We start from the raw sequence: 27,802 nt of genomic DNA on the forward strand, positions 1-27,802 counted from the left end.
GGTCACTTCCTCCAATCTAAACTGGACTGGAAGGAGCTCACTATATAGACAAGGGTTGTAAACGCATCTGCTATAGTGAATCGCTTGAGACTCCAATCAGATCTGGCAGCTACAAACACGTTCTGTCAGGATTAATTACTGATGTTAGTCATAATTATGGAAAACAGCCTTTAATTTGGATTGTGCATCAAGCCGCAGGTTAAAGCTGCAACTCAAACTAGTCTTTATTCAAAATCCAGTAACTTTAGTTAAACCACAAAGCCCTCTAAAATGCGGCAGGGATGCCGATAGAGACTCCAGGTGAGTGAATCCACCCAGCCATATTGCACGAGTCCTTGGGAGAGGCCGCACTCGACAGACGCAGTTTGTAACTGTCAAACGCTCATGATCTACAGCGCTGGGCTTCAAGCCAGCAGATGGTGGGAGAAATTAAACTCGTGACACGGACCGTTGACTGAAGCCAGGGAAGCAGTTGGAGACCACACCTGTAGAGCAGGGGGTCTGTGTGTGTTGCGTGAGAGCGCTTCCCTGGAATGTGCATAAAGCAAATGATGCCCTTTGAGGAAAACGAAAAGTTTTCATTCAGGAAAATGACCTGAACTGTCAAAGCTTGCTGCATTTAAAAACACTGTGATGCTGTGCAGTCGATGACAAATGTGTCAGTAAATGGTGGGCGGTAATGATCCAGAGTGGTCTTTGCCTGTACTTGACTAGCTGGAAAATATATGTACAACTAGTATTTTGAGGGATTGGACCAAATCTTCCTCTGAGCAGGCTTTAATACCCGAATTCCCATGACATTTGGTTCCATTAACAATTCTAGAATTTGCATTGTTCTACCAATGGAATAAAACCAGAGCCTCCTAAAACAATCAGTATGTATTTTATTTTCTCTCTACAGTGATGAGTGTGATTCATTGTTCCTCATGAATACTTTGCAGTGGAAAAATCCTTTATACTTCACACTCCCCCCACATACAGTATGAGCAACACATGACTTTTTCACAAACAGTGAACTAGTAAACTAACACAGAAACTCTGAACTAAAAATAAGATATAAAGATTTAGGAGAGATAAAGACAGCAAAGCTGTTGGATGCAGAAAATGTGAACAAGTAATAACCTGTTTTTCCAAAGAATTGTATAATATAATATAATCTGATTTGATAAGAACTAAACCGTTCTGTAGTCTGAAATCCGAGACCAAACAGGTAGCTGAGGGTAATGAATGCAATATAAATTGTTTTCCAATAATTGCTCATTCGTTCTTCCTTGAAATTACTAAAAGAATTGCTAATGGAATCTAAATCGTTACGATTCCCAAACATGGACTTTTCTCCAAATTGCTAATTCAATATTCATTCACTGACAATACGAGTAATGTTTACCAATTACACTGTTGAGTTTGAGCCACTTTGAAAGACAAGAACTCCAGGAGCGCGCACCAGTAGAGCTCTTGAAAAGGATATCTAATGAGGAAACCGCATTTTTAATGTACAGAAATATTCCACTGATCCATCATTTAAAAGCATTCCTGTGGGTTGAGAGGACGATGGGAGTCCTTCCTCATTATGTGATACATGAAAGCATGCACATCATCACATCAGTCTGACACAAGACAAAAGCATGAAATGAATGAGAAACAAACTCTTTTTACCATTTGGAGGGATGTAGGAAAAGGTTCTTGTGGGCATATTCACCAAGAGTTATACCTTCTGATTGTGATTTAGCATATAATGGAAATGATCAAACTGAACATTGCAAAAGGCACATGTAACAAACTGCTTTGCATTCAGTCTTCACTGCAGTCCTTGAGTGTCAGTAATGTCAAATTTCTCTGCTACAGAGAAATGAGGAGCACAAATGGGGTGCAGCTAGACAAAGTCATTATGAATTCACACAGAGGCCCATGTCGGCATCCGCACAATGTGATTACAAGAGAGGTATGGCAAATTTTTATTCAACAGGCGACAGCTGTGAGCAACTAACGCCCACAACCTTGGTGGAAGTGCAGCCTAGAAGTTGAAATGAAACCTGCTGGTATTCCACACGAAGTGTAGTCTCGGTGACATGCGAGCCCTGAAGGCGTGTTAGGATGCATTAGTGGCCCTCCGAGGAAAAGAACTTGTTCACTCTTCTAGAGCAACCATACAAATCATAATCACAGAAGAAATGCTCTTGTAACTGTCATCTATTTAAATTGAGATCAATTATGTTAAGTTCACATTAATTGTTTAGCAATATGATTCAAGTAGCTAATTAGAAAGGCAGACGCAGTGACTCACATATTCCTAAGCTGTGTTTGACCAGCTAAACTCAGGTGGGAGTGATTCATGTGACAAACAAGTTCTAGCACATTAACAAACGTCTGTAAATCAGGTCATTCAACTTTAAGAAGTTAAACTCTCTTAAGCACATAATGGCTTGTTGTTTGAGCAAAAAAGTGTTTTTCTGCTACCTTGCAACTTTCAACCAAACCAGGACAAACTAATCAAACCAAAACACAACAAAACAAAAAACTTTATTTTTTATGCTTTTTACATGGCTACTATACTAATTGGTCAATCTTGCGATATGTGGTCAAATATTGTGTACGATGACTTCTGAACTCCACAACAACTGCTTTATCTGTGCTCACTTCTTGTCTCTTGTATCACTTTGTGTTTTATTCTTCTTTTTTTCCTCAATTTTAACATTTAATGTCCAGTGTTTATTCTGTGATAATGACTGACTGACTGTATATTGTGAAATAGATCACGGTACTAAATTATTATCCTATTCATACACCATGCTATTTACATTTCCAAGGAATTTAGGAAGGTACTATTTCCTAAGAAAAAAACAAACTGTACTTTTTGTATTTAAAGCAGTGCAAGCACTGGTTCTACCCTGGTTAAACTGTGATGAAAATTAATGTGTTATATTTCAGCCTAATATAATTTCTATGAGCTTAAGATGAGACGACTGCATTTCTGGCAGAGATTCCCAAGATCCTCCAAATGTGCCGCAGAGGACATCCTTTAGTAAGTCATTAGAGAACATCATTATCATTCAACTTCTCCTTTGTGCTGGTCTTTCAGCATTGCTGTAGGACACAAATGATGCATTGCTCGCTATGAACAATGAGCTATAAATAGAGTTCATTCTGTCCTGCAGGATCCTGTGGGCGTCCAACTTATCCACTTCACTGTGGAAAGCATCTAAAAGAGCCATACGGCCTGCCTTCAATATGGCACCATTCTCTTCCTCTTCCTCTCTGAACAGGACTCAACATTCATCAGATGATTTCTTCATTCAGGGCTTCTAATTTCAACTAAATGGCCTTTGTCTGCTCATACACGGAGGAAAAATAAGATTAAAAGGGATTACACTGGGGGCACGTGTGTAATACCAAACACATGGTGCTGGGGTGGGTTAGTCGTTACTACAAGGAATTCAGAGGGATATTTTAAGATATTCATTTTTAATAGTGGTTGAATTTTTGACATTTTATCACACTCTCATATTCCTATCTCATGCTTCATTTTCATTTCTCAGCACATAAATGTATCTCTAAACATGGGGCAAGATCCAATGGCTTGCATAGAAAAATGGGTCAGGGGTTATTCTTAAATCAGGATTCACAACCTAATACTTAGACATAACTATTGACGCAAGACACTATATCGGGCAGAAACCACATCTCCATTCATTTTTATTTATTTATTTAAAGGGGTGGTTAAATGCGATTTCACTTTTTTAACTTTAGTTAGTGTGTAGTGTCGCTTCTTAAGCATAAACGGTATCTGCAAAGTTACAGCGCTGAAAGTTCAATGCAACCGTTTCCCCTTCAAGTTAAATGACTACAAACACGACCGGTTTTGGACTACAACGGGTTGGTGACATCATAAACCCTGCAAAACACACTCCCGGGAACACGCAACAAAGTGGGCGAGGCCATGTGGCGCAGCCCAACCCATTATAATCTGTGATATTTTCTACACTGGATGCGGCGCTGACGACAGCTTCCAGAATCTACACGAGTTCAATGTTGGATGGCTATTACTGAATGCACAAAGGCTATTACTGAAAGAAGCAGTTCCCACTTTAAAAGCAGAAGCTGCTGTTTATTGGCTTCAAATTGTAAGTACGTTTTATTGTTTGTACATGTCTTTTAAACATATAGTCCTGTTGCTATTTTTGGTTGCATCAAGGACATATACAAAGAGCAACTCGTTTTTGCTATGCTAGCCAGTTAGCTTAATTCTACAAACATCAACAAACTTCTATGTTCATAGACAAACAGTTGTTCATGCTATAAATTAAACGCTACCTTTACAAAAATGCGACTACACAGTCATGTATTCCGCTACAGTAAAGCTTTAATCAGGATAAAACTGTATATAGAAAGCTAACAAACAGGAGTGACAGCATATCTAAACACTTTGGAAATACCATTGAAATGCCATTCATAAACGTCCTTTAAAAGCTGCGATTGCAGCTTGACCCTCTTTATCTGGGTCTGATTCGGCTCAATTTGATACAGCAATATAGACGCTATTATTTACATTTTCACTGAAGCAATGGATTGGTAAGGGGCGTGGCGTTTCTGGACGCTTCAGCGAATCACAATACACTGGGCCAGCTGCCAACCTGCTAACCAATCTGAACACATTGCATATTTCGGAGGGAGTGTTATCTTAGAAGCAGGAAGTCAAACGAGCCGTTCATATGACAGTGGAAACAGAGGTGTAGAATAAAGGTAAAATATATGAAAAATACAGCGTTTTCAAAAAAACTAAGCATTAAGGCATGTTAGACTGTGCCCCAAGAACACAACCAAGCCTAGAAAAAAAACACTTAATCACCCCTTTAATAAATAATTAATTTTGGTCACGGTTTGGGTCTGTCTGTGGGTTTTGCAAATAAAGTATTAAAAAGAGCTTGTGACTAAACCTCATAACTCCGTTGGACTCATCAGTAAAACAGTCAGTAATAATTCATAATTCATGCAGTTTGGACCATCTCTGCTTGTTTGCAATGAAAGAGCTGAGTCATAGCCAGTATGGTGTTAAATAGCCCGTGTGTAGCACTTCATCTTCAATAACATGAGATTTTGGCCAAATGACAGAAAAAAAAAACTGAGCACCCACATAGCTACAGTAAACTCTATAACTTGTAAGTAGATGGAAAACGTGATGCAGTACACACTGCTTCAGATGAGGTTGTTCGCATGATGGACAAAACACCTATGTCCGAAATTTGGCGGTCAATAGGGTTAAGAATCGATAAATGATTCCAATTCTGGAATTGGATACTTAAGGTCAGGAATCGGATATTTGTTATGAAATTAAAATTTCAATTCCGCTAATCGATTCCTGTGTGCGCATTTTAATGTGGTTTTAAACCATTCAAGTGCAAGAAGACATGAAACAAAACTCAATTCGCCACTCGCACGCCGTTTTCTGTGCTGGGCACATCCAGAAAAAGCTGCCTCTCTATAGTGCGTGAATACTGAATTGAGTTCTCTTTCACGTCTATTTGCACTTAAACGGACAAACACACACAAAATTGTCAAAATATCCTCATAAAGGATTACACAGTCGATTACGTCTTAAGCGAAGGTAAATAGTTGAGAAAGAAAACGCATGTGTAACTGTATATTGGATCAGTGCATTTGCTCTTAAAGTGACAGCAGCCTAATATACCTGCTGCAATCTGTGTCATTACTGTTAATCAAAGAAAAGAAAAAAAAAATCACTTACTGATCTTGACTGAATAACTTTTGTAACTTTAATAAAGATGAATCTATATTTTGTTGTTACTGTATGTTAATGACACATGCAAGTGTCTGACCATATATAAAGCCGCAATGTCATATTTGACAATGCAGTGTTTAATTATTTAAAAAAAGTAATTTTTTCGAAAAGCATTTTTGGAGATATGAGGTTTTCATTTTTATAATTAATTTTTTTTATATATATATATATATATATATATATATTAATAATTCTATCACTTGTTATAGTTAGTAGATTAAGCGTGGCCTGGTGGGTAGTGTTCAAATCCAGCTTGGGTCATTTCACAATCCCACCCCATCTTCTCCTTTCATTTCCTGTCCAATTGATGGCAAAAGCTCATGCAAAAAAGCCAGAAATTTATGAAATATTGGTCAAAGCAAGTGCCATTAAATGCCCAGTGGGACGTCTCACCTTCCAGCACAGTGAGTTTGGCGCTGGTGTTGATTTCTCCCATGCTGTTGGTGGCTGTGCACTCATAGATGGCCTCGTCCCTGTGAGTGCGCAGCGGCTGTATGCGGAGAACTGAGCCCGAGCCATCATCAAATTCAATCACCTGAAAAAGAAAGACACACCGTCAAATATTTTTCTCCCTTCTCGTCTTGAATTTACTACAAAGCCTTAGACAGATCATATATCTTCAAAGACTGGTGGATCTTTAATCACCCCCCTCTGAACTTTCAGCCAACTACCGTCTGGAGTTATTCTCCTAGAACTGCCACGTCTATCCCAGGCGGATACGGTGTTGATGGAATGGGCTTTATTTTTTTCACATGTAAAAAATATGCTTTTACATATATATAATATTTTACAGCACTGTTGTGGTGCAGAAGACCTGAAGTCAGCAAGGTGTGTATGGGGCTGGATACCTTAGGCACTTAAAGAATACTTAAGAGGGGATACATTTAGTGTATTTAGGCTAATGTGTTCTCCTCCCACGTGGAGATCTGTGTGCATTGAGATTAAGTTTAGATTAAGAGCAGGGCTAGCCAACATTCCTTCAATATATTTTGACAGTATTTGACAAAAAGCAGCTCCAATAAATATTGAACAATGAAGACACACTTAAAAATCTATGAATACCATTTCAATAGATTACCAGTTGTTTGACATTTTTAAGTGCGGTTTTTTTTAAAGCTTCTTTTTTTTATATATATATATATATATATATATATATTTTGGGGTCACTATTTATTTCTAGAATTATATATATATATATATATATATATATATTATATATATATATATATTTTTTTTTTTGGCCACTGAAATGTTTGTAAGTAATTGAATGAATAAATAAATAAATAAATAAATAAATAAATAAGCACTGCTCTGAAATAGGTTAAAGTTTAGTGGTTTCATTGACTTACAATCAAATCTCACCTCAAACCCTAACACGGATAGAACAGGAAATAGGGCGAAGGGAATAGAGGGACAACACAGAGGGGTGTGAGGTGGCTGACGGCAGCACAAAAGAATATATCAGCGTAAGAGGGTAAGAAGAAAAACAAGAGTGTTGCGCAAATTCCTGATGATGGAAAGAAGAAAGGCATCATGATGATGCAGCATGGGAGAGACAGTGACATGCTAAGGAGAGGCAGGGAAAGACAGTTAGTCACCTCAAAGCGCTGGGAGCTAACTTTCTTTCCTTTCTTCATCCAAGTGATCCGAGGCTTGGGCTCACCCGCTGCTTGGCACACAAAGGATGCCACTCCTCCTGAAATCCCTGTCTGGTCCTCTGGAGATTTGATGAAATTTGGCAAGCCTTGAAAAGTGAGGTGAAAAAACAGAGAGAAAGAGAGCAGCCATTAGTTCCTGGATTGCGGTCGTACAAAATTTTGTTAAACTAGTTATGAACAGGGTATCCTTTACACTGGAACTAAGTTAACACCTACAGCTGAGCCTGAGAGAGACTTTCACCCACAAGTCACTTAATACTTCTCAGAATGTACAATTCTCTGTATGACAGCTTCTTATTGACAAAATAAACATTGTGGCAACTTATTTATATAAAAAAATTAATAATAATTCGCAAAAAGACTTTAAAAGTCAAAGGGGCAGTTATAAGCAGCACATTAAGATGTTGTGTCGATACAAAAATAGTTCACCGTCTCGCGAACCCTGCGTTATGTTCTGATGGACTCCGTCTAGATCATGAGATGTCATTTTAATCCATTAATTTAGTACGATTAATTATAAAACCAAGAACATGATAAAAGATCACATTAGCCGCGTTTCTACTGTTACTTCCGGGGGTTGATCAGGCCTCCTAGGTGCAAACTGCCAGGGTTTTTTTGGCCCAATGAACACCTTGGTCCAAAGAGGGTCAACTGGGGCTTGAGGACTGGTCATGATCAAGTTTACTGGAGCAGGGTCAACACCACTTCTCATTTTCCCATGTTATCATATCAGGCTACCAGTTAACCTCAACATTTAAGACATTTAAAATGCTATTTTTTTCTAAAGAAATGACATAATCATATATTTTATCAATATTTTTTCTAAATGTGTATGCCTTTGGACTTAAAACCATAATGGAGTTGGTTTGTGCATTCCTGTGATCACAAATAAATGGAAGCTGGCGAAACTAAATAACTATGTGTGTTCTCTTTTATGCGAGATAATGATAAATACCAGTTTGATTCACAATTGTTGACGTGCACTCCTGACACAAATTAATAAATTACTGCTCGAGGTCTGAGGCTATTGGCCCTGTACGGCACGATGTTAGCCCTGGCTCGACAGTGGAAACACAGCTATTTTGTCACATTATTTATAATTAAATCACTCTGAAGTGTAAACACTGACAGCCCTATAAAATATACATTAATTGTGTGCATTTAATTGTCAATACTTTTTATAGAACCACAAAACAATTTAAGTGTTAAAATGACAGAATTTATTGCTACTTTTAATAAATCACACAAAATTAAACTGGCAGTCCTAGAAAACACGAAAGAAACACTGTCAATGTGATTCAACAGCCAAAAATAGCCTCAAGAATTTACAAACACTCACACGTGGACATATAAAGAATGAAAACATTTCATTCTGTATTAGAAAGGAGAAACGCTGACAATAGTATGGCTTCAACTACCAGTAGCCAAATAACATTCGGGTTTGTTTTTAAAGAGGCCAGTCGGAGCACGCTGCGGCTCATGGCTTTCTGGGAGAGCAGCTCACACACCCTGCGTCTTTGTCATGCATTTACAATACAAACAACAATGGAACATGTTTCATCACTGCTCAAGCCAGGTAGGACGGTGTGAAGATAAAAACTCACATGTATCGCCTGAGTCATTTAAAACATGTAATGTCTTGTTTTTAGAGACACTGATGCCAACAAAACCATTTGGCAGAATCGCAGCTACTGCGCAACATTCTGCGGAAATAGTGGGCGATGCGGGTGAAAGGTGAATATCACGGTACAACCAGATATAAACATCATTATATACAGATATTATCAAAAAAAACTACAAGCAAACTCTTTGTAGTTGCTCTCACAAGGGTGGGAAATAATCTTCAAGGACAATCAGGCCAGTGTTTGACCTTATAAGATGTGTGCTGTTCTGCAAGGACAGATATGAAAATTCAGTCTGGAAAGAGTATCAAGTAATTTTTTGAGAGATGCATTTCCTAAAATATGAATGAAACTACATAATTAATATCAATAATATTAAATAAATTAATAAAAAAATAATATATAATATATAAATAATGTAAATAATAATATCATTAAGGCAACAGCGATAAGAAACTTTGTGGGGAACATACAAATACAAGCTATTCTTGAATGTATATACACTACAATAAATAAATAAAAGTAATAAAAAAAAAAATAGTATCATAAGCTTTAAAGGTGCCCTAGAACTTTTTTTTAAAAGATGTAATATAAGTCTAAGGTGTCCCCTGAATGTGTCTGTGAAGTTTCAGCTCAAAATACCCCATAGATTTTTTTAAATTAATTTTTTTAACTGCCTATTTTGGGGCATAATTAGAAATGAGGCGATTCAGGTTGTGTGGCCCTTTGATTCTCGTGCTCCACGCCCCAAGAGCTCGCGCTTGCCTTAAACAACATAAAAAAAGTTCAAACAGCTAATATAACCCTCAAAATGGATCTTTACAAAGTGTTCGTCATGCAGCATGTCTAATCGCGTAAGTACAGTGTTTATTTTGATGTTTACATTGATTCTGAATGAGTTTGATGCTATGCTCCGTGGCTAACGGCTAATGCTACACTGTTGGAGAGATTTATAAAGAATGAAGTTGTATTTATGCATTATACAGACTGCAAGTGTTTAAAAATGAAAATAGCGACGGCTCTTGTCTCCGTGAATACAGTAAGAAACAATGGTAACTTTAATCACATTTAACAGTACATTAGCAACATGCTAACGAAACATTTAGAAAGACAATTTACAAATATCACTAAAAATATCATGTTATCATGAATCATGTCAGTTATTATTGCTCCATCTGCCATTTTTTGCTATTGTCCTTGCTTGCTTACCTAGTCTTGATTCAGCTCTGCACATCCAGACGTTAATACTGGCTGCCCTTGTGTAATGCCTTGATCATGGGCTGGCATATGCAAATATTGGGGGCGTACACCCCGACTGTTACATAACAGTCGGTGTTATGTTGAGATATGCCTGTTCTTCGGAGGTCTTTTAAACAAATGAGATTTATATAAGAAGGAGGAAACAATGGAGTTTGAGACTCACTGTGTGTCTTTTCCATGTACTGAACTCTTGTAATTTAACTATGCCGAGGTAAATTCAATATTTGAATCTAGGGCACCTTTAAAAAGCTCAACCAGGCTTTTTTTTTTTTTAGAAAAGTAGAATTTTAGAGATTCACTTAAAAAATAAATAAATAAAATAAAACTAAAAACATTTTTTTTGCATCAGCCAGAATAAATAAATAAATAAATGAATAAAAAATAAGAAAAGAATATTAAATATTATACTAGACATACCACTTGTAGTTACAATTCCCTAAGAATCATTCACTAACGACTTCAGATCAGAGTCACATCTGTATCATAACCTAACCCTAACCCTACATTATATATAAAATATACAAACAAGACCCTGAAAACCACCTTTAGCCTGATCTCAGTTTATCAGCCCCATGATTTCTGATAGTCTCGATCATAAGGAGGATGACGCAAAATCCATTATCACAGGGAAACATCTCCAGTGAACCACGGGACATGTTGGAATAGATCACAATGTCCTAGCGGGTGGTCCATGGTGGGAATCTAATCCTCTCTTAGTCAAGGGAGAGATGAATTACATCAGTGTGGAGACTACATGTAGAAGTACATATGATTTTCTCGGAGGGAACAAGCAGAGGGAATACGGTGCCACCGCAATGGTGTCCTTCCTCCTTTATACTCTGGGATCAGAAGGGTAGTGCTGAAGAAAAGAAAATCAATACCTAGTTAACATAACATAGAGCCTACTGTAGGGTGGTGAAGTACTGACTAGCAGACAGGGGGTGTTATTTAAATCATCACTACAATATGCCGGGTGGCTTGGGCTGCCCTTGCTCTAGGACATAACCCCCACTGGAGCTATATCAGAGAAGACGACGCCCACAACTGCGAGGCTGTTTATGTGTATGCACCTGTATGTGTATCCATTGTAAAATCTAAGCCAATGTGTACCACACCAGCACCCCCATGACCCACAGGAGTATTGGCTGGCCTGACATTTAAATGACATTTACGTGCCGGTTCCTCTGGATACTGCTTTGATTGGCATCACAGAGCAACACATACCCTCATAAAAGCTTTTCTGGCCACTTTTATCTCCATTATACCCACACAAGAGGGTAGAAAGGTAATTTGGGGAGCTTACAGCCTCCTTGTTGCAGCCATCATGGTTAGCTACTTCTAGTTTCATGGGAATAACTTCTAGTTTAATGGGAAAAACTCCCAAAAAGATTTTTTTCATTGCTTGGAGTTCCCAAAACATGGATACTTTGGTGTGTGTGAGATATAAAGCTTGAGATTAGTGTTAGTTTGACATTCAAGAGTCCTTTAACATCTGTCATGACATTTCTATTAGCGTGTGGGGGGTTTTCCCCTTTGTTTACAAGCGAGGATCAGTAGGCATTAACCCATCTGGGCACATGTTTCAAATTAAAGTACATATAAACTGCTGAGAGTTTAAGCACATGAGATGCATGAATGAACCACAGAGGTCCAATTGAAAGGCAGATAATAAAGGTTTAGACAGACAGACTTTTGTATAGTTTGTTTGGATAATTATTTAACATTGATTCTGCATACTGGTTATCAGACACTTGCATAAAAACAATTTGTATCATTCATAAAAAGGCAATATTAGGCGATTTCTATTAATGAGACCACTAGGTGATGTTGAAAATTTAAGTAGGTACATTAAGAGCAACAAATCCTAATGCTTAATATACTTGCTGGTTTAAACAAATTAGTTCAGTTAAATTAAATGTTATGAGTATTTAGAACTTTCTTTTTCTTTTGAGTTCACAGCACCGACATATTTCAAGTAAACTGAACTGTTTCATTGTTTTGAGTTGTATGAACTCATTTATTTTAACTGAGATTAACTTGAGTTTAACTGAAACTGGGCTGGGATTTCTATTTTCCCAGCATTCTTTGCCCATGGCACCCGAAAGGGAGAGTAAATGCTAAAATAAAGTTATATAATGTTTTTTTTTGTGTGCAAGATTAATGGTAAGGGAGATTTAGTAGTGATTAATGTTTTGTTATGCTAGTTTAGAAGAGTTTCTGTTCATGTGGGTTTTTGGAGAGTTATCATCATGGTGACAAATGGCGCATGCTGCTTGGTTTGAGAGCAGGTAAGTTACATGTTTTAAGGTGCTGTACTCATTCAGTAAGTGCTATACCATGGTATTGTTAACATGTTAGCAAATTAGCAAGTTGGCACTTTCTGAAAAAGTTCTCATTCTTTGAGTTCTGACAACTTATTAGGGTTTATAGTGAAATAAATAACTCATTTGATTTACAAGAACTTAAAATAAAAAAAGTTAATTAACTAAATCTTTCATGTTATTGCTATCAAAATATATGAGTTATCTAAGTCAGTACTTCAAGTTAGGAGCAAATAACATGCATGAGTACTACAAACTCAATTTGATAGTTCTGCTTACTTAAATTTGAACATCATAACTAATTTTTTTTTTTTTTTTTTTTTTTTCTTTTTGAGTTAGCCCAACTTTGGGTTTACAGCGCAACCTGGGGAAGCAAGAAAAATTCAATTTGATTGCGGTGTTTATAGTACATTCTCATTGATTTGGAAATCAAGAGGGCCTTTCCAATGGCCAGTGACATTATCTAAGGTGCTCTTGAAACATTTGTAGAGCTCTCAAAAATCTCAAAGCTAACAGATTGGCGTAGTGCAGTTGTGCCCTCAACATGTTTGTGAATTGACAGAGGGGCTCAGGGTTACTTGATGCACAAAGAGACTCTGTTGAGAACACAGGTCATAGGAGGAGATGAGAGGGACCGGGCCCTGACCTCCCAGGTGGCTCTGCTGTCGTCCCAGTCCTTTTGTATTAACCAACTCAATAAATCCACAGGCACCAGAACAGGTGGCCTTGGACACCTGTTGACATTCATTTCCTACAGACTAGAGTCATGCTTTAGACAGTGGCATGTGGCCAGTGTAATGGGGGGAGGACAGACACGAGGGCTGCAAAATCCTGATCAAGATGAAACTTTACTTTTACTTGCGAACATGTTTTTCCTTGCATCTTGAAGTTGCGGCCATTTACAAAATGGGTAATTTAAGGCTTTCCCTGGAGAAGGCTTGTGTTGCAAAATGCATCTGAATTTTGTAGCAATGTTTTAAGCATTTATATGGCTTTTAAGAAAAAAGGCTTTAGAGTGGAGACGACAAATGGACACCAGCAATTAGCAGCATTCCCGCTCCGCAGAAACACCCGAGCCGGATTGAGTACAAGGATCAATACGCAAAGCAGGGAGCCAACCATTCATTCTCATTAATAATAGATTAGCAAGTTATCATTTTCACTCGTGTGCTGAGCGGAAATGTGTCCGATGCTATCAGCTGCGGTTGTTTTAGTGAAACTTGTCCATTAACTGGGTTTTAGACCTTTTACAGGATTTTGCTTTCAATTAACTCTACATCAAGCCAGTCATTTTGCTCTATCAGTTCAATATCTCCAGTTTCCTTTATTAACATGCACAATTCCCTCGCTAAATTCAATGCATTGGCATCTACGGCAAACTCTCACGTGACGGGTATGCTTTTAGGGAAGGTGATGATCGACTGGGAAAGTTGTTTGAAATGCAACTTATCAACACTTTGCTTTTGTAGGATTTGAGAGAGAGAAACACAGAATTCAATGGGCCGAAGGACAGAGAAAAACAAACGATCGGATAAGGCACAAAAAAAATAAAGAAAAAACAATCCCCAGTGGGAATTCTTTCTCTAAGTGATTACAGTGTTAGGATGCTGTTGAGTGCGCCACTTTCTAATGTTATTAAATTATTTAGGAGAATGTGCGGAACACAAATTCTGAGCACAATTATGCATATCCCTCTGTGAGAAGCATTAAAGTAATGGCTTTCCTCCTAAGACACAGCTGGAGAATTATATTAAAGGGATAGTTCAGCTAAAAAATAAAATTCTGTCATGGTTTACTCACTCTTGTGTCGTTTCAAACCTTTTTCCGTGGAAAAGAAATGGTTAAGGACACTTTTTCAAATATAAAAGTGAATGAGGACTGAGACTGTCAAGCTTCAAAAAACATCACAAAAGTATCCAAAAAGTAGTCCACACAACTCAAGTCTACTTAAGTTATACAACAGTTAAGTTGTTATTCACAGACAATCTTGAGAATTCATGAAAAAAGGAGCGATGTTGTGAACAAATCATACTTTTTGAATCTGAGCTCTAAGTGAATCAGAATCTTGGTGACAGGAGCAGTGGAGAAGGAAAGTACAGACATGACTAAACACTGAAAAAAACAAAAACAACAGAAGAATTGGAAAGAACCACATCCGAGGTGGCCATTTGCGGCGCCATTTTTTTTCAATGAATCAAGATGATCCAGTTGTTGATTCATTCATGAATCGGACTGATATGATTCTTGAGTGGATGATCCGCTCACAGAAGTTAACAACTCACTGGAGAGGAAGAATTTTAATGAATAATGACTAACATTTTTAACACATGCTCATTGGAAAAACATGCTTGTGGTGACATTTCTGCAAAATTATATTACATTGTTTCTTGCCCATTTCACAACATTTTCCAAGTATAATGTCCAGTGAGTCTTGCTAAACATCCCATTCATATGGAGCTGATTATGTGATGCAAACATCAAAATATAATTGTGTATGCATCATGCAATATGGTAAAAATGTTTTCAGGTCACAACGTAGTATTGTGCAAGGAACCGCATGAAAATATTAAATCGGTAATCTTCCACTGTACTTAAAATTTGTGTAAAAAGGAATAAAAGTTGTTGGTGTTTTACTGCCACTAGTGTTTGTTTCAGCTGCAAACTGTTGTATAGGTATTTTTGGACTTTTGCAAAAAATGTAGACAGAAGCACATTTTTTCCATTGAGTCTAGGTTGTAAATTTTGGTCTTTTCATCACAAGTTGTTGAATGACTTCAGAAAACACATATAGACTACTTTTATGATATTTTCATAGTGCTTCTGTGCCTTTTTATTGTTCAATTCATTACAATTGCACAGAAAAGAGTGACCAGCACTTAATTTATAATATCTTCCACAGAAGAAAGAAAGTCAGAACTGACAGAAATGAAGATTAAGTAATGTTCTTACACGGCTTGGGTGGAGGGTACACATGTAGCCACTGAGGGGTAAAAATCATTTACTAAAAGCATTAGCTCAATGTTCCCTCATGTGTCTTGACAACTTGATGAAAAAAGAGCTTCCTGTTAATAGAGGTAAGCTGTATCATATGACTAGGCGGTTTAGCAGAGGTTTAGCATTACTTCAGCCTTTAAACCGGTGCCCATCCTGGAGTCTTCAAAGCTATTACTCATTATCTCGCTTTCCCACTGTCGACATGATATTGGATCAAAGTAGAGACGGGCAATCATGAGGGAATACCGTTACTACCTCATTATTCGGCCCTCATGATAGAACAATAGAGTTATTCTGCCTCACAGAGAAAACCTTCCTGTTTAGACAGAACCATCAATATTAAAACACAAACCTGCGCTAGATGCGAATGCATTCCAGCTTGCTTCTCATAAGGCTATTGTTATGATGAGCATAACACATCGAAAGCATGCGCACAATAGGCCTGTACCATCCGGGCCTCGCTACTGGCAGAAGGACAAGAGGAATGTCTGCATGAGAACACAGAGCATAGTGATAGCATAAGTGAGCATAACGGCTGGTTTGCAGGCAGCACCAGGCTGAGAACTCCACTAGACAGAAGGTACAGGAAGTTCTGGGTGACTCTGAATGCTTAGGGCAGCCAGGCACTATGAAAGATTAAGGAGCCATGAAATATCACCAGATTGGAATTATTTTGAAAGGTTAACCCAAAGTGATCGCCTGAGACCATTCTAGAGAGCCTCGGGAGTCTGCGTACTGCAGTCACGCTGTTACCGAAGGGTGTAATTATGACACAAACATAAATGGTCATAAATCCGGCTGCTTTATTTGCTATGACCTGCACGTAATCCGCGTTAACCCAGCGTTTTCCTCAGAGGACTCATCTAGTGGATGGTGAGTTGCAGGAGAAATATTCTAGACTCAGCTACAGTGGAAGCGAGTAATGGGAATTCTGCCTGAGTTTTACTTTGATATTTCAAACATGCGTTATAACTCATGCCTTTTTCAAACGTCTACCAAAAAGTTTTGGCATGGTTACTGCAGGTACAATAAAGCTACAAAATAAACCAACCAACCAAATAATACATATTTTACAGTAACTGTTATGGTATATATATATATATATATATATATATATATATATATATATATATATATATATATATATATATATATATATATATATATATATATATATATATATACACACATACATACATACATACATATATATATATATATATATATATACATATATATATATATATATATATATATATATATATACACATACATATATATACATATATACATATATATATATATATATATATATATATATATATATATATATATATATATATATATATATATATATATATATATATATATATACACATACATACATACATACATACATACATATATATATATATACATACATATATATATATATATATATATATATATATATATATATATATATATATATATATATACATATATATACATATATATACATATACATATATATATACATATACATATACATATATATATATATATATACATATATATGTATACACACATATATAAGTATATACACACACACACACACACACACACACACACACACACACACACACACACACACTACACTAGCGCTGCCAAAATTAACATGTTAATGCATGCAATTTTTTTTATAGTTTAACGTGTTAAAAGTATTTAACGCAATTAACGCAGCATCTGTTTTTCCTGTCATCCTTTGGCTAGCATTACAATGTATGATCACGCTCTTATTTATGCAAATGCTTTAACCCTCTGGAGTCTGAGGCTGATTTGGGGCCTGGAGAAGTTTTGACATGCCCTGACATTTGTGCTTTTTTCAGTTGTTCATAAACATATAAATGACAAAAGTGTCATTACACTGTATTCAGCACAAACTAGGCTACCATAATATGTGAGGAACATGTATGTACATGTTTGTGTTTTTGAAGGAATAACGTTTATGCGTGGTTATTGAAAAAACAAAAAAATTAAGTCACTGAAATAAGGCCAAAAAAATAATATTAAATCTGTGTTCACAAGACTTCTGGGTATTGGAGATTGTAGACTAGAATTTTGCTTCAAAATTATGTAAAAATTATCCTTCCTACTCCTTCATATAAAACAATAGAGAGATTTAATTTTCTAAAACATCTTTGGTCAAGAAACAGTATGCGTGGAGGCGTGAATCATCATGAATAATGGGTGATTCTCACCTGAGAAGACAAAAGAATCGCATAAAGAGCTCTAATGAGCTGCATAAATAATGAGCTCTTTCAGACAGGTAAGCTGTGAAAAACCCCTCTGTGATCATGTCTCAAAGCATGGTGTAAATCAAACATACAGAAAAAAACAGCAATACTGTGAAATATTATTACAATTTAAAATAATGGTATTCTATTATATTCTTTAAAATATAATGTATTTCTGTGATGCAAAGTGTCTGAACAATTATGTTACCTCTATGGCATTTCATATAGGCTTTTAGCTTAAAAGCATGCACATTTGGAGAAATATTGATGGATTCTCATATGTTTATGTCAATTTTCTATACAGAGGAGTAATATTTATTCAAGATTTATTGTCATTACTATGAGTGCTGGATACTGTGTTTTCAATTCATACTTGCAGCCGGAGGGCGCTCTGTGCACCTTTAGGCCACAAATGCCTGAATAGGCAATCCAGGAACTAACCGAACTAACAGAGGCCAGAGATTGCTAACTATGGCTATTCAAAACACTTTTCAAGACAATAAATACACGATTGAGACGATGTATGCATGTATTGACTGAATTTACATCTGAATAGTGCTGGCTCCGTGGGCGTGGCCGCATTAGCGGGTAATGAGCTGAATCTCAGACTTCTGACATGGCTCTCTTTTCATACAGATTACATAAACACAGAATGTTTGTTTTCGATTTGACTTACACGATTTAAAACCTGACATTTCAACGTTTTTTTAGACATAAGTCTAATTTTTTTGTGATTAGTATTCACTAAGTTACAGTTCATTTTCTGAGAACTATCAGATTGGACTTTGTTCAGAGGGAGACAAGAGATCACGCATCATGTTAGTTTTCTTTATTTTGCAAAAAGCACAACATTTTGTTTTTACTCTGAGTGTACACAAATAAAAGAAGATATTCAACAGATTAAAATGGTGTATAACTCTTAATTGTACGTGCAACATTGACGGAGTATTTTGAGTCTCTTTCACACTAGTAAGAAAAAAAACGCGGTGGTATCGCCAGTGATACCTCAGACCTCAGAGTGTTAAACCATTCAAGCATGATAAACCACAAAAAAGAACGCAGTGCGGTACTGGTGCATGCTGTGTGTGACAAACACAGTGCTTGAACGGACAAAAACACAAAATTATCCCAAAATGCCCGTTTTGTCAAGTATCATCGAAAGCACAGTTAAATGACTTAAATGAACATAAAGAGTGAGAAAATGTCTATCAGATCCGCGTCATGTGCAGCAGGTCTTAAAGTGACAGCAGCCTAATAAACCTAATGCTGTTTATCATTAAAGATAATCAAAGAGCAAAAGAAAAAGAGAAAATCACTCACTGCTCTTGAATGAAAATAATATTTGTAGCTTTAATAAGATTAATCAATATTTAATGTATAATTTATTCAGTGAAGACTGTGAAGTGTTTGATAACTTCTATGAAGTGTTTGATAAGTTCAATTTCTGTATATATCCTACCTGCTAGACTTGAAAATCTTAAAGCACTGCTTACAAGGTTACATGGTCAAAAATAACAAAAACAATAGATTTTTGTGCATTTTGACTGGGCAAGTAAAAATCTGAACTGGTTTGACTGGGCCAGCAGAAAAAAACTGAGCCCTGATATATTGAAGGGCACCGACAAATCTCAGTTATAATGGGTTTATGTGAAGATTGTTTCAAATTCACTTAAATTAAAAGTGGTTATATTTTTTAAAGCCTAATAAATGTATATTTTGGTAGCTTTCAATCATACTGTAAGGCTGCATGCTTGTTAATGGCTAAAATTGAGGGGGGGGTCAATTTCATAGAGAAATCAGTAGCAGTATTGGTATCAAAAAAAGATGGCATTAAACAAAATTAACAAAAAGAATATTCCATATTTTAGTACCACATTTACCCGACACAGCCCTATCCTTGTATATTAAATGAGTGTGCATATGTGCAGTTTTTGAAAGTCTTTTTCATCCATGCATAAACAGCTCTGGGAGAGCTGAGAGGAGGAAGGCAGGGAGCTGTTAAAGCTGTTAGTTAAAGGGCAGCCGTCACCTTGGCACAGCCTGTGCCACTGACTGGCGGGTGGGCAGAGAAAAGCTTAAGTGCCCCTGGGGGATGGACGTGAGACAGAGATGTAGGATTGGAGAGGAGATCAGTGCTGGATCAATGGGGACCTGTTGTGGGTTACGTCATCCATCACAATCAACGCCCCTCTCACCCACACTAACTAAATTAATCAGCTTCCATAGATAAAGGCTCCCTTCAAACCCACCTATTCACTGCTTACACATCTTTACTGCTGCCCTTTTCTACAAGTCTGCAGTACTTAAACTTTCATACCATGTGTCAGGAGAAAATTTAATTACAGTCCTTTTGGGATCTGAACACAAATGGCCTGGACTTGACTGGGGTGTTCATTAAAATGAATTTACCGTAGCAGATCCACAACTACAAAACACTTCATGAGACTAAATGAAGGTGTGTGATATGCTAATTTGGGACAAAAGTCTCTCTTTTACTTAATATTATACCACTATATTACAATAATAAAGATATACAATTCAACTAAAGTACAAATATCTTACGAATATATCTGATTTGTTTCATTAAAAGGAATAGTCATCATTTACTCACCCTTATATTGTTCCAAATATATATGCTTCCCAGCTTGTGTGTGCACCACGTATATAGATTAGTGGTGCACATGTTTTTGGTTTGAGCGCGAAAACCTGCTGGAATGAGTAAAATTATGCACAATACAAGCCCTATTCAACTTGAGGAAATGAGACGGGTGAGTGAGACTAGACGGGTATGTCAAGAAGAGTATCAGTGGTATCAGTGTTTTGATACTGCAGAAAAGGACTACTGGAACAGTTTCAGATATTTCAGCATTGATATGTATCAAAATACCAATATTTTTGACAACACTAAGGGTGAGTACATAATGACAGAAATTTAATATTTGGGTGAACTATACCTTTAACTTTTAAAATCTCAATGTTTCCATGCCTGCAGTTCATAGCAATGGCAATACCATGTATGGGCAGTAATAGCATCTAACCTGGAAACAGTCTGATCAAGCTTTCCCAAACAGGTAACCTAATATAAATGCTCTTCACATTTTGGGAAGCAGCCTCCCACAACGATTTAAAAAAGATTCTCAAGGGAGATTCAAAATATTCTACTCCAGGCACCAAGAACTGAACATGTGGTGCATATTTCTGCAAGAATGTTAGAACAGAGCTGTTTAGAAGAGCAACTCACGAAACCCAGAAGAAGATCAACATAAAATGCGGTTCATATTGCCAGCCAACCCAATCCTGGAGGCCTGAACAAGCCAAGTGTGTGGGTCACATTGTACAAGAACAAAGAACATTAGTCATTGACAATTATGGGGTCAGCACAAAGGGGACGGAAAAAAAGGTTATGATGGGAGTCAGTGGAGGATGAGGAGAAGCCAGCTTTAATGCTGATGAGAAGCAGGGGACGTGAATTCCCCACAACAAAATGTCATAAGCTCTCAGACGCAAGTCTGTACAAATGTGATTAGCTTCTCATGTCTGTGATTACATAAAAACGCTTTATGGATATTAACAAGCCAAAATGCCCCCACAACCCTCATCTCAGATGCTGTACAGAGGTTTTTGGAGAAGATTCTTGACAATTCAGAAACTTCACAATACATCAAGTTCTTGACAATGTGCACTGTGCATGTTTTCTCCCTACACTGTATGGATTTGATGTGACCGTGTGCCTATAGGCTACAGGGAAAAAAATCATGATTTTTATAATTGGAAGGACATACAGTCTGAGACCACTAGTGAAAATAAGAAATAAATGAATAATTACACATTAAAAAAAAAGAAAAAAAAGAAAAAAAAAAAGACAATTAATTATTTTGCAACGGAATATAGGCATTACAACATAATGGATATATGTAACCCTGGACCACAAAACCAGTCATAAGTCGCACGGGTATATTTGTAGCAATAGCCAACAATACATTGTATGGGTCAAAATTATCTATTTTTCTTTTATGCTAGAAATCATTAGGATTTTAAGTAAAGATCATGTTCCATGAAGTTATTTTGTAAATTTCCTACCATAAATATTTTATAAATATGTTGCTAAGGACTTTATTTTAACAACTTAAAAGGTGATTTTCTTAGTATTTAGATTTTTTTTTTTTTTTTTTCCAGATTCCAGATTTTCAAATAGTTGACCCTTAAAATTGACCCTTATGACTGGTTTTGTGGTCCAGGGTCACATATATTTTGAGATCTGCTAAAGATTACATTTAACAGTGTTACTAAATTGGTGTAAGTAAAAAAAAAAAAAAAAAAAAAAAAAAAAAAACTTTTATTGAATTAATTTTTAAATATGTACTTTAAAAAAACTTTAGATGAAAAAAAAAAAAAAAACATTCATAAAAACATTTTAGTTCCTCTACTGTAAGTCGCTTTGGATAAAAGCATCTACTAACTGCATAAATGTAAAAGTAAGTGAGATGAACATTCATAATAAAATATCCAATATCAAAATATACGAATTAAAAAATATAGATTAAAATAAGCAAGCAAGCAAGCAAGTAAATAAATGCAGTGTATTTTATATATATATATATATATATATATATATATATATATATATATATATATATATATATATATATATATATATATTATAGTCTAACTTTTTTTAAACCATTTATACATAACTCCTCAATTTGTATATATATATACACAATATATACAATATATATAATATATATATATATACACAATATATACAATATATATATATATATATATATATATATTTATTTGATTTGGAACATTTTGGACCACACTACATGACATTGTAGTGTGCCGGTGTTCATGTGATGCATGCTGGTCTTGCAGACTTTAATCTTGTCTTGACGATGAGGTCGTTCTCACAACCAGCAATATTATAAGGTGTAAGTGGCATGGGAGGATGACACACTCATACGTATGATGGTTCAAATAGCTTTTATGGCTGTCCTTCAGTCAAGGACACTGGATGATCTTGTCATCAGATGACAGTGCTGTATCCTAGCCACAGCTGAGAGTTTGGGGATCTGCCTTCAGCCCTGCGATCGACCATCGTAATTAAGCTATTAATCTCACATCATTAACCCCCGCTGACCAGTCCTTTAATTCATCGCTGTGATATTACCGTTCTGCCTTATGTAAACCTTCTGCTCTCTCCATTTCTCCTTTTCGCCATCTCTCCTCTGATGTCTGTCATTGAAGGATCACAGCTGGGGACTAACAAAATTACCTTGCAAGTGCCACTCGATTGAGGATACGGTTACTTTTAATTAAAAAGGATCAATTTCTATTCCTGTCAATTTCACTCAGTGACCATATGGACACTTGAAAACACAATCCAATTTGCCGCCGACCACCCAGTCGGCCATGCCTAGCCCGCCGGGAAAACAATAGCTTGCTTAATTGATTTATAGAGGTGGTTTTCTACATAACGCTTCAAGATAAAATGTAAAGGGTCCTCGTTTGCAAGTGTTTCTCCTCTATCAGTATGCCATATGTGTGGGTTATCATTTAAACAAAAACAGGATTTGTTTTGTACCGAATATATAGAATTAGCTCAAGTGGGAGAAAAATGAAAGCTCTCTCTTTAACTTTCAGATAGGATTTTTACGGCACCTTCATTTATTGCTCAAAGGATTGAATTGTCTCAAACCTTCTTGCCATTAGAGAGATGGGAGGGATAGGACCGAAAAAGGATCAATATAAACTGCCTCTTACAACATATAGAGACAAATAGCATCAGAAAAAATTCCACTGCAACTGGAAAATGAAAGGGGGGGGGGGAAGGCTGAGTAGTTTGAGAAATAGCATTAAATCAGATAAATGCAAAAAGACTGAAGAAACTATGGTTTAAATGGACATTTTTAGGCTTGTAGATTTAGAAATACATTACACAACACTAAAAGTAGGCCTATAGTTCACAACAGTGTTGACCTAACTAAAAGTAATGATGCTATTAATTTTCAGTAGTGTGAAGGTAGCTTGACAATTTAAAACAGACTAGCTTTTCAAGTAACAACAAGCTTGAAGCTATTTTTCCAACAGCACAAAAAAAAAGAAAAAAAAAAAAAAGTGGTATTGGTATTAAAAAAGCTATCAGAACAGACGGACGGAAAGACATATAGATAGTGACAGACAGAAAAGCCTAGACAATTTCTGCTTAACATAACTTGACATAACTTAGGATCTCCTATTTATCATTTAGACAGTTACTAATTAGTTTACTTCTTTCAGCTGAGAGAAAACCACTTCTAAAAGAACAAAATTAAAGGACAAAAAGGACAAAAGACTGTTATGTAAACCCTAGACGTAGCGTCTGGAGGAAGCAGTTATGATGAAGACCCAATCAGGCAATTTGGGTGGCTTTAAATCACACAAATGAGACATAACCACCTAAACAAGACTCGAGGAACAGCCCTCAGTCTCCTCGCAGGAGCTACTGTGCAATCCGAGTAATCTTGACTTCTTTGAGCATTCAGAATAAGAAAGTGCCTTAATTTTTCATCCGTCTGAATTAGGTAGGATCTGTTACCATGGTGATCAACGTTCACGACGCCCCACCCTGTAGTTCTGGCTCCACTGCCCTATAATTCAGAGCGTTGCAAAGCCAGTTCTTTCATGTTTAGCAACTCAACCCTCTCTGATTACAGACAACAACACAAAAAAGACCATTTGTGGTAGTCAATATTTAACCTCCCCTCTATTTTTAGAGTTTTATTTGTTTGAACCTTCTTCAAAAAGTATTTATACCAAAATAATGTCACCGTTGAGCAGTATCATACTAGGATTTTAGTGTCTGAAACCTTTAGTATAGTTGATGAATCCAGAGAAACCTCTTCTCAAACCATCAACAGCACCTATAGCAGCTAAAGCAGCATGCGATGACACTAATGAAGATGCTGTGTTAATGCGCTAGACACGAACATGCAGAAAACTGAACAAAAGACATGAAGCCCATGGCAGCAATGAGCAAAATGCTGTAATGTTTATTCACAATGTAACAACAACTGTCTTCATCCGGGTGGCATGAAGTCAACACAGTGTTCACAACCTAATTTACTTCTGTAATGTGATGCTTTAATAATAAATTCAATTAAGCCAATAATTATTTTCATATTATTGGCAATAACTGATAAATGGTCGATATTCAAATTCTACAATATTTAAGGTAAATAAATTAAAAATAAAACCTAAAAAAAATAAAATCAATTGTTTTAAATGCTACCAGTAAATTTAGGCATTGCAAAATTATAATGTACAGTATGAAAAATAATTCATTTTGAGGCTAAAGGTTACATTTAACAGATATATTAAACTGTGTTTTCTTAAAGATTAACTTTAAGTGATTGTTAGGGTGCTTTCACACCTGCCTCATTTAGTTTGTTTGAATCGCACTAGAGTTTGTTGTCCCCCTTGGTGTGGTTTGTTTGGGCAGGTGTGAATACAGCAATCACACTTGGATGCACACCAAAAGCGGACCAAACAAGCGTATCGAGACCTCATTGAAGAGGTGGTCTCGGTACGCTTCCAAATGAACTCTGAAGAGGTTTGCTTGAGATGTGAAAGCAATCCGACCAAACGGACCAACGAACCAAACAATATCATAATTCATAACAGCAGTATTAGTATAATGCAGTATTGTCTGATTTTGTGAGTGAGCACATTAGTTACCGAAATTGAAAACCAAAGATCGCCTCTTCATCTTAAAATGTTGTGTAATTGTGCTTCTCTGCGAAAGAATGCTGTCCCGACGAAGCCTTGATTCCGACTCTACCTGCTTTAAAACATTCATAGGTCTCGACACAGTTAGCCTACTAGACAGCGCTGGGAGATCCAGAGAGAGCGCGTTTGAATTTGCTGCAGTATTAATACAAATGTAGTATTTAATTTAACAGCGAGAATGACAGCTACATTCGTATGGTATTTAAGTGTCTCAACAGTTAGATTTAAAGCCACAATGAGCTCATGAAAATTCTGACCAATAAGAGGACATTTATATTCGGATGTGACTTGCATAAACGCATTCTGGTTCGCTTTGAAATGTTGCCTTGTGAAAACGAACCGAACCAAGAAGAAAATGCAACATTGTATCAAATTTTGTCCCCGTTTCGGAACAAAACAAACAATTCACAGGTGTGAGAATGCGCTTAGATGATGGAAAAGGAAAGAATCCAAAAGGAAAATTAGGTCAAATGGGCATGAACAATTATATATCCAATATCTGCCAATATTGCTAAATAAGAAGATAAAGCAGTAGTCATGTTAGTGAAACAAATTTTAATAAAAAAATTTAAATTTCTTTTTATTTTGCCTGAAATCCAATTTTCCAATTCGTATTGAGAATACTGCATTTTGCTCGCCAAATTTTGCCATACAAAAGTAAATCTGACTGCACCTTAAGACTTTATTTTATCTATTGGGAAGTTATATTAACATTTTTATTTGATTTTGAGATTTTTTTTTTTTTTTAGTTGCATGTTGAACTTAAATAAGAATTTCCCATCAAAATTTTCATTTGGAAAAGAAAAACTGATTTGATGCCACGTTTCAGATTCGAGACACTAAAGAGATTCTTCACATTTCTTGAAATATAGTCAGAGATACTTTGCATCAGAGATCGTTTTGAAAAAGACTTCGAGAAAGCAAAGGCAAGATTCTGAATCACAAAGGCATAGCGACTTTGAAAGTGGCAAAAGGAGTCAAGAGAAGAAGCTTCAAGGTTACTCTTATACTAGCACTGCCTCTGAACAACTGAAAGATTTAAAGGTTAAACGCAGCAAGTGAAAAAGAAAGACAGCAAGTGAGCCGGTGCGAGAGAGAGAGGCCTAATGGAATTACAGCAGCCTTGTGACAGCGGTGCAGATGGGTCACATGGTGAATTAAATGGCTCTCTGACCCATGCCAGAACTGAGCCTTGACCTCCGCTCAACCCGTGGCACCCGCAACATTGCCATGTCACTCACGGTGCATCTCAATGATCCACACACTCATTCACAAGGACAATGAAGCAGAGTGGCTCCTGAGAACTGCTTTCTGATCCACGGCTACATAGAAATGCATCGCTCATCTAAGCGCGAGTAGGCCGGGGGAAAGTTCAGGTGAACAGACCCGTGGGTAGCGGCGGACGCTTTGTTTGAATTTCGGGTTCATTTCGTGCCAAGCGAGTGAAACATTAGTGTGTTCGCTCATGCCTGCAAACAATTCCACAATGCGATGCACTTCCAATTTCACAAGGTACAGGAAAAGGCACGGGGAAAAAATGACTAGTCAGCTGAAGTGTTGTACTTACTGTCCGCCTGAGAGGAGAATTGCACACAGCTCAGCAGTAGCAGAAGAGGAAGCCCAACGGGCAGGAGGGGCACGGACATGCAAATATTAGGCACCATGTTCCAGGTTGGCACTGCTCCCCCTCGATCCCCGCTCTGCTCTCACGCAATCATAGACTAAAACCTGCAGAACACAGAGACAAACACGTGTTAGCATTTAATTCAAGGTAGGACAACCAAGCATATAGACAATTTGGTACGGGCATGATGAATTGAGTGGTCTGCCGAGGGGCAACAGGGTTAATGAGGTAAGCAAACGCTCTTTTATCAAAGTAAACTAAACCCATAATCTGCTGCCGGTTCGCTAAATATCAAAAGGACGGAAGAGGGAATTGGGAATTCCCAATAACCGGCCGCCATTAAGATTGTAAAGTGGCTTTACACAGATGGCTCGATCTCATGAAGTGTGGCAGTATTACTGTATAGCCACACACACACACAGTTCCCTAAGGATGAATGCTGGTTTAAATCAGTGCTTACAATATTAAAAGACTATGAAA

The 27,802-nt window shown here is 36.8% G+C and overlaps 1 protein-coding gene across 1 annotated transcript in view; it reads right to left on the reverse strand.

Moving 5' to 3' along the window:
* ptprfb (protein tyrosine phosphatase receptor type Fb) overlaps positions 1-27,802 on the reverse strand; it is a 235,675-nt gene that overhangs the window by 105,398 nt on the left and 102,475 nt on the right. The window contains 3 exon segments of the mRNA XM_048162494.1: positions 6,191-6,332; positions 7,396-7,541; positions 27,266-27,426. Coding sequence (XP_048018451.1) covers positions 6,191-6,332; positions 7,396-7,541; positions 27,266-27,362 — 385 coding nt within the window. The 5' untranslated portion in view covers positions 27,363-27,426.

This window comes from Megalobrama amblycephala, linkage group LG17, assembly GCF_018812025.1.
Source record: "Megalobrama amblycephala isolate DHTTF-2021 linkage group LG17, ASM1881202v1, whole genome shotgun sequence".
NCBI classification, from domain to species: Eukaryota; Metazoa; Chordata; class Actinopteri; order Cypriniformes; family Xenocyprididae; genus Megalobrama; species Megalobrama amblycephala.